The sequence below is a fragment of the Thunnus thynnus genome, chromosome 18 (genome assembly GCF_963924715.1).
Source record: "Thunnus thynnus chromosome 18, fThuThy2.1, whole genome shotgun sequence".
In the NCBI taxonomy this organism is placed as follows: Eukaryota; Metazoa; Chordata; class Actinopteri; order Scombriformes; family Scombridae; genus Thunnus; species Thunnus thynnus.
The window spans coordinates 5731030-5746534 of record NC_089534.1 but is presented as its reverse complement, the minus strand read 5'-3'; the positions used below and the strand labels follow the sequence as shown (position 1 = coordinate 5746534).

General features: G+C 38.0%; 1 protein-coding gene across 4 annotated transcripts in view; it reads left to right on the top strand.

The window, feature by feature from the left end:
• Window positions 1-15505, top strand: part of col12a1b (collagen, type XII, alpha 1b) — a 152343-nt gene that overhangs the window by 72614 nt on the left and 64224 nt on the right. For all 4 annotated transcript variants that reach the window (XM_067572009.1, XM_067572007.1, XM_067572006.1 and 1 more), the window contains 13 exons: window positions 1944-2073; window positions 2597-2736; window positions 3057-3186; window positions 3314-3453; window positions 3949-4078; window positions 4897-5036; window positions 5680-5809; window positions 6264-6403; window positions 7093-7222; window positions 7352-7491; window positions 10170-10299; window positions 11884-12026; window positions 14852-14981. In XM_067572009.1, coding sequence (XP_067428110.1) covers window positions 1944-2073; window positions 2597-2736; window positions 3057-3186; window positions 3314-3453; window positions 3949-4078; window positions 4897-5036; window positions 5680-5809; window positions 6264-6403; window positions 7093-7222; window positions 7352-7491; window positions 10170-10299; window positions 11884-12026; window positions 14852-14981 — 1753 coding nt within the window. The remainder of the gene's footprint in view (window positions 1-1943; window positions 2074-2596; window positions 2737-3056; window positions 3187-3313; window positions 3454-3948; window positions 4079-4896; window positions 5037-5679; window positions 5810-6263; window positions 6404-7092; window positions 7223-7351; window positions 7492-10169; window positions 10300-11883; window positions 12027-14851; window positions 14982-15505) is intronic.

Below are 15505 nucleotides of genomic sequence, written 5' to 3'. Positions count from 1 at the left end.
GGAAATCCCAGTCCGTGTCTGTAAAATGTAATTGAAGTCCGACATTCAACACTTTGGTGCTTATGTTGCTTTAAAAACTCGAATCAAAGAGACCAAATCTGAGCTCAAACTGCCAGTTTATTGGTCACAAAAACTACAAAATGGTTCAACATGTCGAGGGGAGGAGCCTGCAAAAGGAACAGCAGCCTCAAGATGTGACTGACATTTCCAAAATCCTTTTTAGGTTTTTACGTCTCTTTCAGAAATCCGCTCACTCAGATCGTTACCGCTCTCGCATCTGTCTGGGGCTGCAACTAATGATTATTTTCATTATAAATTAATATACCAGTTATTTTTCTATAAAATGTCACTATGTCCTAAGTGATGACATCTTCTTTTGTCTGACTAACAATCCAAAACCCAAAGACATTCAGTTAAAAGAGATATAAAACAATAAAACAAAGATAAGCAGCACATGCTTGAATTGAATGAGCTGGAACGAGAGATTTTTTGGTCACTTTTCTTTAAAAAAAAAAGACTTTTTATTAATCATCTATTAAAACAGTTACCGATTAGTTTCCTGGTGTTCAACTAATTGTTGCAGCTCTGCAGTTGGTTAGCTTAGCTTAGCATAAATACTGGAAACAGGAAATAACAACTAGCTTTGCTCTGTCCAAAGCTAACAAAATGTTGAACTGTTCCCTTAATATGTTTGAAATAGTTGTTGATTAGTTTCCTGGCGTTCAATTAATTGATTTATCGACTAATTGTTGCAGCTCTGCAGTTGGTTAGCTTAACGTAGCATAAATACTGGAAACAGGAAATAACAACTAGCTTTCCTCTGTCCAAGCAAAATGTTGATTTCTTAATATGTTTAAAATAGTTGGATGAATTCTCTGATTTGTTGTTCATTAAATCTAAACCAAAACTAATGATTAATGACTAACTAACTTAAAACTAACTATGACTAATATATAACAATAATATACAATAACAATATAAACTAAACAGCCGCTGAGAAAGATGTCGATTCTTTTCATGTTTTCGCGGCGTTCAAATTCAGCCAAATACCTAAAATACTGATGTAATTGTGATGTGATGCCATCTGTCATTTATCTCTTAGCTACCATGCAAACTGTTTATGCCCTCGATGAATGTGTTTACAGTGTCCATTTCATGATATACTGCAGAGTTGTTTGCTCAGGATTTCCCACAGGCCTACTTGGATTCCTTCCTAGGGAAATACTTAAAGTATAAATAATGAAAAATAGTTTTCTGACACTGCCCTCACAAACAGCGGCTTAGTCTTGAAGAAATTACACATTAGTTTGAATTATTGTGATGTTAGAAGTTCAGTTTAATTTTTGGAAGACAGAGGCACAAGATCTGGGATAAATAATCACAGATTCAGAGATATTAAGTTGCTTCTTTTTTTGCAATTTTGTGGATTTTACAGATTTAATGATAGTTTAAAACATCTGTTCTGCTTGTTACATGATTTTTCATATATTTTTAGTCTTGTAACATTTATAGAATTACAATGTAGAAATAAAGAGTTTCCATTATGCAAGCAATGTGAACTTGTACTAAATAAAGTGACAAACTGAAAGAAAAACTTTATTTTTTGAAATTTGATTACGTTGATTAATGAACAACAGAAGAAACAGTTTTGAACGCTGAAAAAAGATCCCTAAATAACCCTTTCCAATCCTGAAAAATAAAAGATTTTGTGTTTGATTTAACATTTGTATCAGTGTTGTTTGATCTTGTAATGTTTCACTTTTTTATTTAAACTAAATGAGGCCACATTTAAAGACACTGGCACAGTCTACTTACTGTTATCATATGTTAGCAGATTTCTATCATTCATTTCCAGAGACATGTTTGCTCTGTTGTTGTCTGAAGTGGAAACGTTTCTGTCTGTCCACTGAAATCTTACCGCCGGCATGTTTTCCAATCAACAGAGGGAGGTTGGAGGGAAGAAGACCAGCCTCATCCTGCAGAAGCTGGACCCTGACACTCAGTACGCTGTCTCTGTGGTGGCCGTTTTTCCTCACGGCACCAGCAAAGACATCTCCGGAGAAGGAAAAACCAGTATGTGTCAGATGACATGAGGAGCTCTGAAACATTCCTTGTTGTGCTGAAATCAGGGCAGCAAATTTATTAAGTTTCAAAACCGACTGATGTCTGTTTTTCTAACTGACAGTTGTGGAAGAAGCACTCAGATCTTAATTAAAAGTAGGAATGCCAGAGTGAGATTAGAAAAAATAGAGAAATGCAAAGAAAAAAAGAGTAAAAGAAAGATGAAAGGAAGGAAAGATGTAGTACAAAGAATCAGGAAAATAGGGAAAAAAGACCACAGAGGGAGGATAAGGAGAGGAAAAGGAAAGAGCCAAGACAGAAACAGCATAAGAAAGGAAATAAAGTAAGATGATATTTATGATCTTGCTGTACCTCATGTTGGATGTAAAACCATCCCAGGTGTGAGATAAGTATAGTGGAGTAAAAATTACAATATTAGTCTATGTAGTGCAGGGAAAATGGTGACACAGAAGTAGATATCTATAGTAAATGATCTCCGTTCTTTCCTGTAACTCTTGTATTTCTGTTTCCTCAGAGCCTCTGGGTGGAGTGAGGAACCTGCAGGTGTTGAACCCGACCATGACCACCCTGAACGTGCGATGGGAGCCTGCTGAGGGCCCAGTGAAGGAATACAAAGTCATTTATGTTCCCACCGACGGAGGAGATGAGAGCATTGTAGGATATATTCCATATATTCCAAAACCTTCACACGCAACCCCACATCTATCTCCTCATCTTAATATTTCAAACTGCTACTTGCTTACAGATATTTCAACACACTTTTTTTTATATGTCTTATGTGTTAATTAAACCTGCTTCCACTACAAGTAGAGTCTGTTTCTATTTTGAGGTTAATTGACTGCTCAAGGGCACCTTAATAACAGTTTTTGATACCTTTCCAGTGACTAAGCGACTTCTCACTATTATTCTTTGTTGCATTTTTGGTTCTGTGGGTTTGAAACAAGCTAATTTGTGTCATTTTTTGGTAAATTTAGGAGCAAGTGCCAGCAAGCACCACAAACACTGTCCTGCGAGGCCTGCAGCCCGACACCCTCTACACTGTCTCTCTGGTGCCCGTTTACGCTGAGGGAGATGGAAAGACCATGTCTGAAAATGGAAAGACAAGTAAGACTGAACACTAAAATACTCATGTATCAGTACTTTCTGTTGCTGAAATCGTACTTATAGTGAACAGGTGTAAAAATTTTGATCTCCGTTCTTTCCTGTAACTCTTGTATTTCTGTTTCCTCAGAGCCTCTGGGTGGAGGCAGGAACCTGCAGGTGTTTAACCCAACCATGACCACCCTGAACGTGCGCTGGGAGCCCGCCGAGGGCCAAGTGAAGGAGTACAAAGTCATCTATGTTCCTGCTGCCGGAGGAGATGAGACCATGGTAGGATTTATTCCATAAACCTTCACACACTTCAGCTGCTTAATACAATAAGATCTCATAGAAGTTGTTGAAGTTACATTATATAATATTATTATTATATGATGTAATACCATTTTATTAGTTTTGTTGTCAATCCAGCAGACATGGGTGTAAAGAAAGCACAAACTGGACAAAACCCCACATCTACTGTATCTCCTCATCCTAATATTTCAAACTGCTGCTTGCTTACAGATATTTCACCACACTTTTTTATATGTCTCATGTGTTAAATAAACCTGCTTTCACAACTAGCCCACAGGATAGCCCACTACAAGTAGAGTCTGTTTCTGTTTTGGGGTTAATTGAACTATTCAAGGTCACCTCAATAGCAGCTGTTGATACCTTTGCAACAACTAAGCAACCTTTCATGGTTATTTTTTGTTGCATTTTTGGTTCTCTGTCTTCTCTGTAGGTTTGAAACAAGCTAATTTGTGTCATTTTTTTGGTAAATTTTAGGAGAAAGTGCCAGCAGGCACCACAACGACCGTCCTGCGAGGCCTGCAGCCCGACACCCTCTACACTGTCTCTCTGGTGCCAGTTTATCCAGTGGGAGAAGGAAAGAAACTGTCTGAGAATGGAAAGACAAGTAAGACTGAACACTGACATACTCATCTATCAGTACTTTCTGTTGCTTGAATAAAAGTAAAGTTTAATATGTGATCACATTTTAATTTATTTATCTGTCATTCAACTCATCATGTTTTGCTTTCATAAAACCTGTGAGAAAGGGGAGCCATACCTTTGTATTTAGACCGCAGTAATGTGTTATTTTGAGTTGGGGAGTCCCCGAGGTTCTGAACCAAGAGGTGCCAATTCAGAGAAGTTTGCAGCATTTTTTGACATTTTCGCCAATTAATAAGACTTTAAATAACCTTAAATGTATCTCACATTACTGTGAGAGTGGTGATGGTCAGGTTGGTCACCTTTATGTTGCTCACTCTGCCCAAAACCACTGGAGGCGGAAAAATTATTGTTGTTAGGCTCAGAGAGAAAGAAGATTAGAAAAAATAGGGAAATACAAAGAAAAAAAGAGTAAAAGAAGAAAAGAAATGGGAGGAACAAAAGAAGGATGAAAGGAAGGAAAGATGTAGTACGAAGAATCAGGAAAATAGGGAAAAAAGACAACTGAGGGAGGATAAGGAGAAGAAAAAGAAAGGAAAGAACCAAGACAGAAACAGCAAAAGAAGGAAATAGGAAATAAAGTGAGGTGATATTAGTAATAATTTATGATCTTGCTGTATCTCATGTAGGATGTAAAACTATCCAAGGTGTCAGATAAGTATAGTGGAGTAAAAATTACAAAATTTATCTATGTAGTGCAGGGGAAAAGGTGACTCAGGAGTAGATATCTGTAGTAAATGATCTCCATTCTTTCCTGTAACTCTTGTATTTCTGTTTCCTCAGAGCCTCTGGGTGCAGTGAAGAAGCTGCAGGTTTTGAACCCGACCATGACCACCCTGAACGTGCGCTGGGAGCCCGCCGAGGGCCAAGTGAAGGAGTACAAAGTCATTTATGTTCCTGCTGCCGGAGGAGCTGAAAGCATGGTAGGACTGGTAGGACAACCATCAGCTTCCTGTTGGCTGAAAGTAGAGTTAGACCCAAAGTCAAATCACTGACCTGAGTGTTAGGACACGTCATTTTTAAATCTTTAATCTTTATGGAATATTACAAAACCTTCACACATTTTGGAGCTGCTTAGTGCAACAAGATCTCTTATATAATACCATTTTATAAGTTTTGTTGTCAATCCAACAGAAATGGGTGTAAAGAAAGCACAAACTGGTCATATATTTTCTCTTTTCTCATATGACAAAACCCCAAATCTACTGTATCTCTTCATCCTAATATTTCAAACTGCTACTGGCTTTCAGACTACTAACCCTAACCCTTTCACCACACTTTTTTATATGTCTTATGTGGTAACTAAAACTGCTTTCATAACTAGCCCACAGGATAGCCCACTACAAGTAGAGTCTGTTTCTGGTTTGGGGTTAATTGGGGTTAATTGGGGTTAATTGGGGTTAATGAATTCAAGGGCACCTCACTAGCAGCTGCTGATGCCTTCGCAACTATGCAACTTGTAATTATGCAACTTTTCACTGTTATTTTTTGTTGCATTTTTGGTTCTCTGTCTTCTCTGTGGGTCTGAAACAAGCTAAGTTGTGTCATTTATTTGGTAAATTTTAGGAGCAAGTGTCAGCAGGCACCACAAACACCATCTTGCGAGGCCTGCAGCCCGACACCCTCTACACTGTCTCTCTGGTGCCGGTTTACGCTGAGGGAGATGGAAAGAAAATGTCTGAAAATGGAAAGACAAGTAAGACTGAACACTGAAATACTCATGTCTCAGTACTTTCTGTTGCTGAAATTGTACTTATAGTGAACAGGTGTAAAGATGCAAAAGTTTGTTTGAGTGAAAGTGGGAAAGTGGAGCTATACCTTTGTATATAGACAGCAGTAATGGGTTGTTTTGAGTTGCCTTAAATGTATTTGTTTAAAAAAAGACATCTGAAATGATGTAATTAAACATTTTTATCATAGAATGTAAAGCCTAAAAAAAGCTAACAGCCTTGTTACTGTCTCCTCTCCTAACTCACATGGACGGCTTCAGATACTGTAGTAATAAATTCATTGATATAATTAAATTAAATCAGATATTGGAGTACTTTATTCAGAATCTCAAGGTTTATTACTGCACCAAATGATTGATGAGCATAAAGTAGCAAATAAGCGAAAGATTTAGTGTATAAATGTCTTGTCCCTGTTTTCAGGACCACTGGGAGGAGTGAAGAACCTGAGGGTGACCAACCCCACCATGACCTCCCTGAATGTGGACTGGGACCCGGCTGATGGCGCTGTTCGCCTGTACAAGGTCTTCTATGTGCCCACTGCTGGAGGCCGAGAGGAGATGGTGAGGCTCTTTTTACACCTGTCATACCTCTCGGAACAAAAATAGACAAGGCTGATGTTCAATGCCGTTCAGGGAAGATTGGGCATTTTGTGGGACAGTTTTCTTGAGGTGTAAGACTTCCAATATGGCTGCTGGAAGGCTCTTACCATAGCCCGTCCTGATATTTAAGCTAGACTCTGTCCTGCTAGCTTTGTTCATACAATGTACTTTCATTGCTCCATTTAGCACCTTCAACTACAACTTTCTTTGACATACTTTAGCTTGAACTATTAATCCCACTATTAATTATTAATCACAGGCAAATACATTTCAGAGGCTCCCAAGATTCAACATTTTATGTCACTTAAGCTAATTCAAATGTTTTAAGTGCAGTTTGTCTGTGGAAGCGAGCACACAAATATCTTCTTCAGAAAATTGGTTGGTAATTCCATATATTTTTCCTACAAAAACACCAAAACACCACTATAAAAAATGATTTTAAGGGGAAAAAAACCCACATAAAATTGGGTTGAAGCACTGAAGAGTCATATGTGATATGATGGCAAACAGCTTTAAAATAAATAGAGCATCATCAGCAAAAAAACATCTCTGTACATATAAATACTTGTACTATTTTGTACATGATACCTGACAAAATAAATGTCAGTTATGAGACTTAACAACACATTTTTAAAAATTTCCGTTAACAGGAGCAAGTCCCTACAGGCACCACCAACATCGTCCTCAGGAACTTGATGCCTGACACACTATACACAGTGTCTGTGTTACCAGTCTACCCCGCCAGGGAGGGAAAACGCCAGTCCGAGAACGGAAAGACGCGTAAGTCACTGTGGAGCTGGAATCTTTTTATCTGAATAACACTGTTGTATTCTAACTGAAGCCGAATTTGTTTAAAAATGACCTAAAGTTTTAATTCCTGAATCTTAACAACAATAATTTTTCCTCCAGTGCCTTTGGGCGGAGCGAGCAACATGCAGGTGACCAACCCGACCATCACCACTCTCACAGTGACATGGGACCCTGCTGATGGCAATGTTCAGGGCTACAAAGTGATCTACATTCCTGCCGACGGAGGACTGGAGATTGTGGTAAGATCCTTAGTTTAGTTTACAGTAAAATCTCAAATGAAACCTGGTACCCAAATTACAACAAAGTCTGGCTGAAGAAATACAAAGAAGACGGGAAAAACTAAATTACTGGTAGCTGCACGATAAAGGTTCACTTGCTAAATTCATCAAAATGTACAGTAAACAGAAATATAAATACTGTTCTCACTCCAGAGTTATTCAAATTTACCATGCTTTCATGAAATAAAGATGCAATTAGTGAAACTTGTCCCTCGATACATGGGAAAGGCTTTAAATGTGAAACGGAGGAAGTAGTAGTTTAACGAACACCAGCAAACAGTAAATTAAAACTGGAGAAGACTTGTTTCCAAAATATAAACAAATATAAATATGTGACATTAATAATAAAGGCCTGGTTCGGTCTTCAGTTGAGGCCAAAGACCCCCTTCATGAATTAAGTCGAATTAATTTAACTTGAGTGTCGTCCAGTCGAGTTAAATTGACTTTAGTTGAGTCCAGTTGAGTTAACTTGAGTCCAGTCGAGTTAACTTAGGTTTAGTTAACTTGGGTCAAGTTGAGTTGAGTTAAGCTGAGTCCAGTAAATTTAACTGGGTTAAACTGAATGAAGTCCAGTTAACTTGAGTCAAGTTGAGTCAAGTTAACTTAACTCACATGAAGTTAACCTGGGTTGAGTTAAGTTGTTTAAGTTGTTAAGTTGCTTGAGTCAAGATGACTTAACTTGAGTTTAAACTTGAGTTTAATAACTTGGTTTTAGGTTTAGTTTAACTGAGGTGAATTAAGCCTCTAAGCTTAAGTTTCATGGTCTTTTGGGGACATTTGTTCCTTCTTGTGGGAAAAAATGTGACTGAGATCATAATATGAGAAACATCAGTTGGTTTAGTTAATTTTATTGGACTGATACGTCATCATCTTACATCTAACTGATTCTGTCCTTTTATTCACAAATGGATGTCAGCCAGTCAGTGCCGAAGGTCACGAGGAGATTTAGAGGCTTTCAGATTGAGATTAGCTCATTTATCTGCCCTATCGCTAAAATAACAGTAACACAACATTTAGTTCAAAACCAGTGTCTTCTTCAGCTGTTTCAAATCTGATGGGCTGTTTCTCAGTGACTTTGCAATTTGATCTGGAAACTGTTCAACTCATATCAAATGATTCTGGCACATCGTGCTGGGTTGCAAGCCATCAAGTTTGTTGAAATACAGAGAGAAACCGTGTGAATTTAAACTGTTCTTTCTAAGGTAACTTTTCTCTGCTTGTGACAAAAAAGTATCTGTCTTAAAACTTTAAAAACTTAAAAACTTTAAGATAAAATATATTAATAAACTTTGTTGAACATTTCCTCACTTCAGTAAAGCCACATTTTTTTCAGCACAAGTAATAAAAAGGCTGTCAGACTCATTTTGAACCGTCAAAAGAAACACAACGATCAAGGCCCTCAACAGGGATTAAGTGATGTCATACTTTTTGACAGGATAATCCCATCATGCAGTTGTCACACAATAGTGTCTAAATCCTTTTGGCAGAGTGGATCCCTCATCGTTGCGTGGTATGTTTGTGGGGTTTATATTTATGGAGCGCAGCGTGTACAGAATAAGTTTGTGTAAATCCTGCTAATCAAAGGCCTGAGGCTGGTTCAGGCTGTTGGAAGTTAACGTGCTGTAAAGAGCCGTGAAATAACAGGCTTGAATGTGGCTGACTGACAATTTGGCTGCTCGTGTTTGTATGTTTAGAAATGACTCATTTTTTTTTCTCCCAGTGACATAAGTTTTACCCTGAAATAGCATGTCAAAGTACATTTTACGGAGGAGTTTTTAACCCCTGCACCAGAGATATTTGAATGACGTTTAAGGGTTCAATGGGTTATTCGATGAGAAAATGAAACAGCAAACAGTGGAATAACTGGAATAATTTCACTTATGATCTGGCTAACATCCAAATTGCTAAATCTGAGAAATCTCAGAGTTTTTAAACAGAAACAGCTAAACACATACAACATGTAAAATGAATCATAATGACAAAGATTTCCGTATTTTTCATAACAGAAACAACTCACGTCGATACTGCATTTATATACAGTATGTCAGATATCCATAATTTTGGATATCGGACACAAAGGTTTTATTTTCTTTGCACATTTTTTTCATAACGTTTGAAATCAACTTTGTGAATTAATGTTTCATTTAAAGATATTAGTATTAAAGGTATTTTTCTGCTTTTAAGAATACTGAGTAAAAGTATTTGGTAAATCTAACTGTAATCTTTGTAATCATTGTAAAATCTTACTTTGACAAACAAAACTACAAAAAAAAGCTGTCTCCAGAGCTTTCAACTGCGTCTTAATGTTTCATAATGGTCTAAATGGTCTTAATACTAAAAACACTGGATTTCTGTAATTTTGGAGCATATAAATGGAGTTAAAGAGTTTTTATTTTGAAAATTGTCACAAAATATTAGGAAATGTTGGGAAAAATATCAGTTTCTGCCTTTAAAAACCCCAAGCAGATGTGTAATTTCAATAGTAAATGCAGTGTGCTGATGTGTAGTTACTGCTGATCCCTTTGGGGCGAAGTTAATCTTTTCACCTGCTGGTGGTCAAAGGCCGGGGCTCTCGGGGCTGGCAGGAATTTAGCCTCTCGGTAAAGAGGAGTTGAGTTCACCACGTGTGTCTTTTGCAGGAGCAAGTCTCAGAGAGCACCACCAAAACCGTCCTGGAGAAGCTTCTACCAGACACCCGTTACAGCGTCACCGTGGTCCCCGTCTACGCTGAGGGAGACGGACCCAGCCTGACAGACAGCGGCAAGACAAGTGAGTATCTGTGGCTACGGTCATGTGCTGTTGGCAGTATGGTATTTTGAGTTTAAGTGCCTCTATGAACCTTGAAAAGCACCTGAGCCTCCATGAAACAGTTTTACAGATCATTTCCTCTCTGGCTCTGACGGGACAAGAGCAGCTTTAAGACTGACTCAGGAGAAAGACTGATAGTCGTTCAGTACAGTTGGCAGCTAATGAAAGGTGGACAGTAGAGAAGAAAGAAAGACATACATACTAATTTAGCTTTTATTGGAGCCCTCTCTCCGTAATGTCCTGAGAGTAGTGCTTCAGGAAAGTTAATAGGATCATTAAAATCTAAAGGGTTCATCCTCTAGGGAGCAGAAATGTGATCAATAAATGTCATTACAGTCCGGTCATTAGATTTTGATATTTTTGTGTGCTAGTGGAAAGGTCAAAGAGTGACACTTTATTGTACGTGTCCATAGTTTCCAAATAATTTCTGAATGTTTGCAAGAGTTCCCTGGAAAGAAACAGTGTTCAGTTGGTACATTTCCACTTTATTTATTAGTCTTTGACTCAGAACACAGCAGGCTGAACATGCAAGCGAGCGAACAATTCAACATACAGTACATTACAACAAAAGTTCCAATAATACATTGATTATAGGGCTTAAAATAAGCTTTTCTTTAAACAAAATCAAAACAAACAAATTACAGAGTTCTTTTCAGGAAACACTCTCAGGACATATTTAGGAAATTAAGAAATCACAGACCTGTAAAATGGCAAGTTAAACTGAACATCATCTGACATCTCAACCACTTCCATCTGTTATTCTTCAAATGATCAAACTGCTACATTCTCAGATTTTCACACGTCAGCAGTTTCGCTGCTTTCAGCTCTGATTCTTGGACTGATTTTTCTGTCAGGGATTACACTTTAGCTGACACGTCATCTCCTTTCAGTTCTCACACTTCCAAACCCTTTCAGGTGTCGGATCTTCACTTTTGAACAAAAAAACAACAATAACAACAACAAAAAAAACGATTTGTACACAATTAAATCCAACTACTGCTGAAATCTTCTTTCAGTTCACCTGAATTGTGTAGGATAAATTCTGTCTGTGGTATTTTTATGTTTCCTTTCTTATTATATCTTATTAGTTATTAGCGTAACTAATAGTGTAACTAATATTTTACCTTTTAGGTAAAGTTGTACTTTATCAGTAGTGTCGATCCAAAAATTGGTTGAAAGTGTGAAGCTTCAAAACGACTCTCACAAATAAAAATGAAGTACAAAGGTGATCTGGTTTTAATCTCCAGTGACTGCTATTGATTTATGACTTCAGCAGAAAACAATCTGAATGGAAGAAAAAAGTAAATTTCTTCTCCATTGTAACATAAATAAAGAGAAGCATCCATCTCAATAACTGCAGAGTAAAACTGACTCCGAATCAATGGACCTAAATGAAAAGTCAGCCAGAAAAGCACCATTTTCTTGTCATCCAACATCTGTACAAATTGCCCCCTGGACACCAGTAACCTCTGACTAGACAGCAGCTGTGTGACGCTCTGATCCAAAGTGCTGAGGATTTTCTTCCTGTTTCGTGTCTCTGCTCAGAGCCACTGGGTTATGTGAGGAACCTGCAGGTTACTGATCCCACCACCAGCTCCCTGAACGTCCGCTGGGATCCCGCCGAGGGTAAAGTGCGTGAATACATCGTTATCTGGACGCCGACTGATGGAACAGGAGAGCAGGATGTGGTAAGACTGCTATATTTACACCCTGTCAGTGTCATGTCACCAGGTTTAACACAATTCCTCAGACAAGCCGATATTTACTGAGAAACTCAACGGCGGAGTAGAAGACAGAGCTCTGCCAGCTTTATATAACCATCAGCATCTGCCAGTTCCACATGTTGGATTTTCACCAAGAGTTGAGAACTTCATCCATGCCTCATTTGTATCTTGGTTTTCATGACTGCCTGAAATGTCAAATGAGACACGTTCGCTTTAATTCAAACCAATTTATAGCATTTTATCTACCATGGTGAGAAAATTATTGTTCATTGGCAGTCAAGAGATGCTTTTTAACCTTTATTTAACCAGAAAATTACATTTCTTTCTGTCTTTCTGTCCCACAGTAACCGCCTGTTTTTTATTTTCTTTTATCATTGCATCTACTTTTCCATTTACTTGATGCTTTTCCTGTTAATTACATGCTGTCTTTAACATTTAATCCTTTAAAAAAACACTATTAACTATTATTATTATTATGATTACAACCTCAAAGGGGAATATTTGATTTTCTGTCATTTATATACTGTTATGATGTCGGATGTTAAACATGGTAAAAGTTCCAAAACTTGAGTTGAACTTCCCTTGAAGTCAAAAACCATGGCTTCAGCCTGCTCTGAACGCTTCATTTACTAAATTACCTCTACTTCCTACTTGTGATGACATCAGCTCAACGCACCTGCCCATAAAAAGCCGTCCGTTTCGTAGCCTTCGTTGCGGAGGTTGTTCCGTGAGAAGTTTCCATTTCGAGTAAAGAAAGAGAAAAAAGAGGTGAAATCCTACTATAACTGTTTACGTAGCCTCCGGAGAGTTTTTAACTGTAAATCATGCAAAGATATTCCAGTAGAGCCCCAGAATATAAATAAATACCTGGAAATGTGCATGTGCATGCCCCCCTTTAAAGCAATTTATGGGATAAAATGAGAGAAACTGTATTTTGAGTAATTAAATAAACCAAATAAGACAACATATGGAAAATAAAAATGTTTTTTATGGGATTAACATCTGTAGGAAAGGAACAGACTGTGCCTGTTCAGTGGTGCATTTCTACTGTACTGTTTACTGTTGCAGAGAAACTGTCAGGCTGTTTATGTTCATACTTCTCTTGTGTTGTTTGATTGGAACTTAGATGAAATGTTTGCCTCTTCATCTTCGGATTGTTGATTTGATAGTGTTAATGTGAATTTGCGCTGACGTCAAATGCCTGATTGGGAAGTTGTGTCATATGTAGGCAATGACTGCATCACGGAGAAAGTACGGAGAAATTTTTTTATTTTTGGACTCAGCTAGAGTAGCTTTGCATGATTCACAGTTCAAAAAACTCCTTATTTATCTTACACTGGTCCTTTATGCAGCCATCAGAGTTGTGTAAAGTTACCGCTGATGCAAACCCAACATTTCCTGCTTTACTGCATCAAATTAAAGGCTTTTAAATAACTAAACTTTTAGACTTATGGACTTATATTGTGAAGAATTTACAGAAAGTGAAACATGTTCCTCATTGGATCAGCAGAACCTCGTTATATATTAGATATCGTTAGATATTTGGCGCTATTTGTTCAGCAGATCAGTTAGAAATAATGCAGGGAGTAATAGTACAAGCGGAAACAGCCACAGTGATGATGATGTTTGACAAAGAGCTGCAGACGACCCAAAACAATGGAAAAACACCATAATGTTAGTGGAGCAGAGCAGTGAACTTGCATGCTGTGTGTGGAGCAGACGACCATATAAAGAAATCTGTCACAAGCCGTCATCGGCTCGGGCTGAAAGAAGAAAAAATTGTTGGAAACCGAGCGTTCAGAGCAGAGCTTTTTGCTCACAGGGATTACTTCTACATATCTTTACCTCATTATTTGACACGTCAGCCACTTTTAACATGAACATCCGACATTGTGACATTATAAATATTTGTCTGAAAATAAGGAAAAACATAAGCATATGTCCCCTTTAAGTAAGAGGAGGTAATGTGCCGTGTGAGCATAGAGCTAACCCTTAGTTTTGGCTTTAAATTCGCTCAAAAGTGGAGCGATGCCAGTGGCGTGAGATGATTACACTTGTTTCCCAGGCAGTTTCATGCAAGAACTTTCTTTTCTTGTCTTGGAAAATTTGCAATATCAAGTTATCAAAAGAAGAACGCTGGATAATGTTGTTGCTTTTAATAACTACACTTTCTTAGAACTAATGGAAAACATTTGACAATGATGTGGGATAGTTGAACTTATTTCAAAGGCAGCTTCAGCTGTTCTCCCTAAAGCAGTGACAATATCTTGAGGGGGTCCATTTCATTACCCTCAAAATTATGCCACTTCGCTCAAGAAATGTTGTGAAATAAGATTATTTGATTTGGAAACAATTGAAATTATCTCAGCCTACTGGCAGATTTAAGAATTTAGTATTAGATTAAATAGACAAAGAAGTAGTTTATTGCAGCAGAAGCCTGAAGGAGTACATCCAGATGAAGGCAAACACTCCTCCTTGCTGCCAGTTTGGTGCTTTGCTCAAAGGCCCAGGCTGTCCCTGGATGGTCTCTGAAGTGGCAGCTTTCTGCTTAAATCCATCTTTATCACTGAGCTTCTACTGTTCCTGTTACGGAGCTGCACAAAGACAGTTACTGACTGAGGCTGCATCCAAGAAAACTGGGCTTGCAGCACATTAAGCTGTGACATTGTTCAGCCTGAGAGTTTTTCTGTGTGTGCCAAACCTCTCTTTTCTTGGGTATTGCTTTTCTCAGAGTTCTCCAAAACCTACAGTTCACCCAGTTCAAAGTTGTTTCTCCTTTCCTCGACCAGGACCAGGTGTCTGGAACGACCACCTCCACTGTCCTGAAAAACCTGAACTCGGACACAGAGTACACCGTTACCGTGGTGCCCGTCTACCACGAGATGGAGGGCAAACCCATATCTGAAAATGGAAAGACAAGTGAGTTCAGATGATTTTAACCAAGAGCATGTGGTTGGGCCGTCGAGAGCTAAGCCAAGCCAGAAGTCTTTCTTATGAATGTGGAAAAAGATTGACAGGCCACTATGATATATTAAAACATCACTAAAAAGAAAAACATCAAGACAAAAACGTAAATTTAAAGCATAAAGTACAACAGAGCAGTTTTATTGCAGGTCGGTTTCCAGAGTTTAAAATGCTGATTGACTAAAGGACTTCTTCAAAACACATAAAACAAATATAAATACGTTTTCTATGTGACATTTTATATGCGGCACCGAACTCACAGCACAGTTTAAACTGCAGAAGCAACAATTCAGTGTAATAATCCAGACGTTTGTCTCACCGTCCTAAATGATAAAGAAGTGAAAGAAGTGCTTTAAGAGAAATGACCATCCTCACCAATATGACACTACAGATTCGTCATGTTTGCCCAAATTAAATATGTCAGGTATGTTTGAGGAAGTACAGACTATTTTTTTCATCTAACAACACTGAGTGAGTCT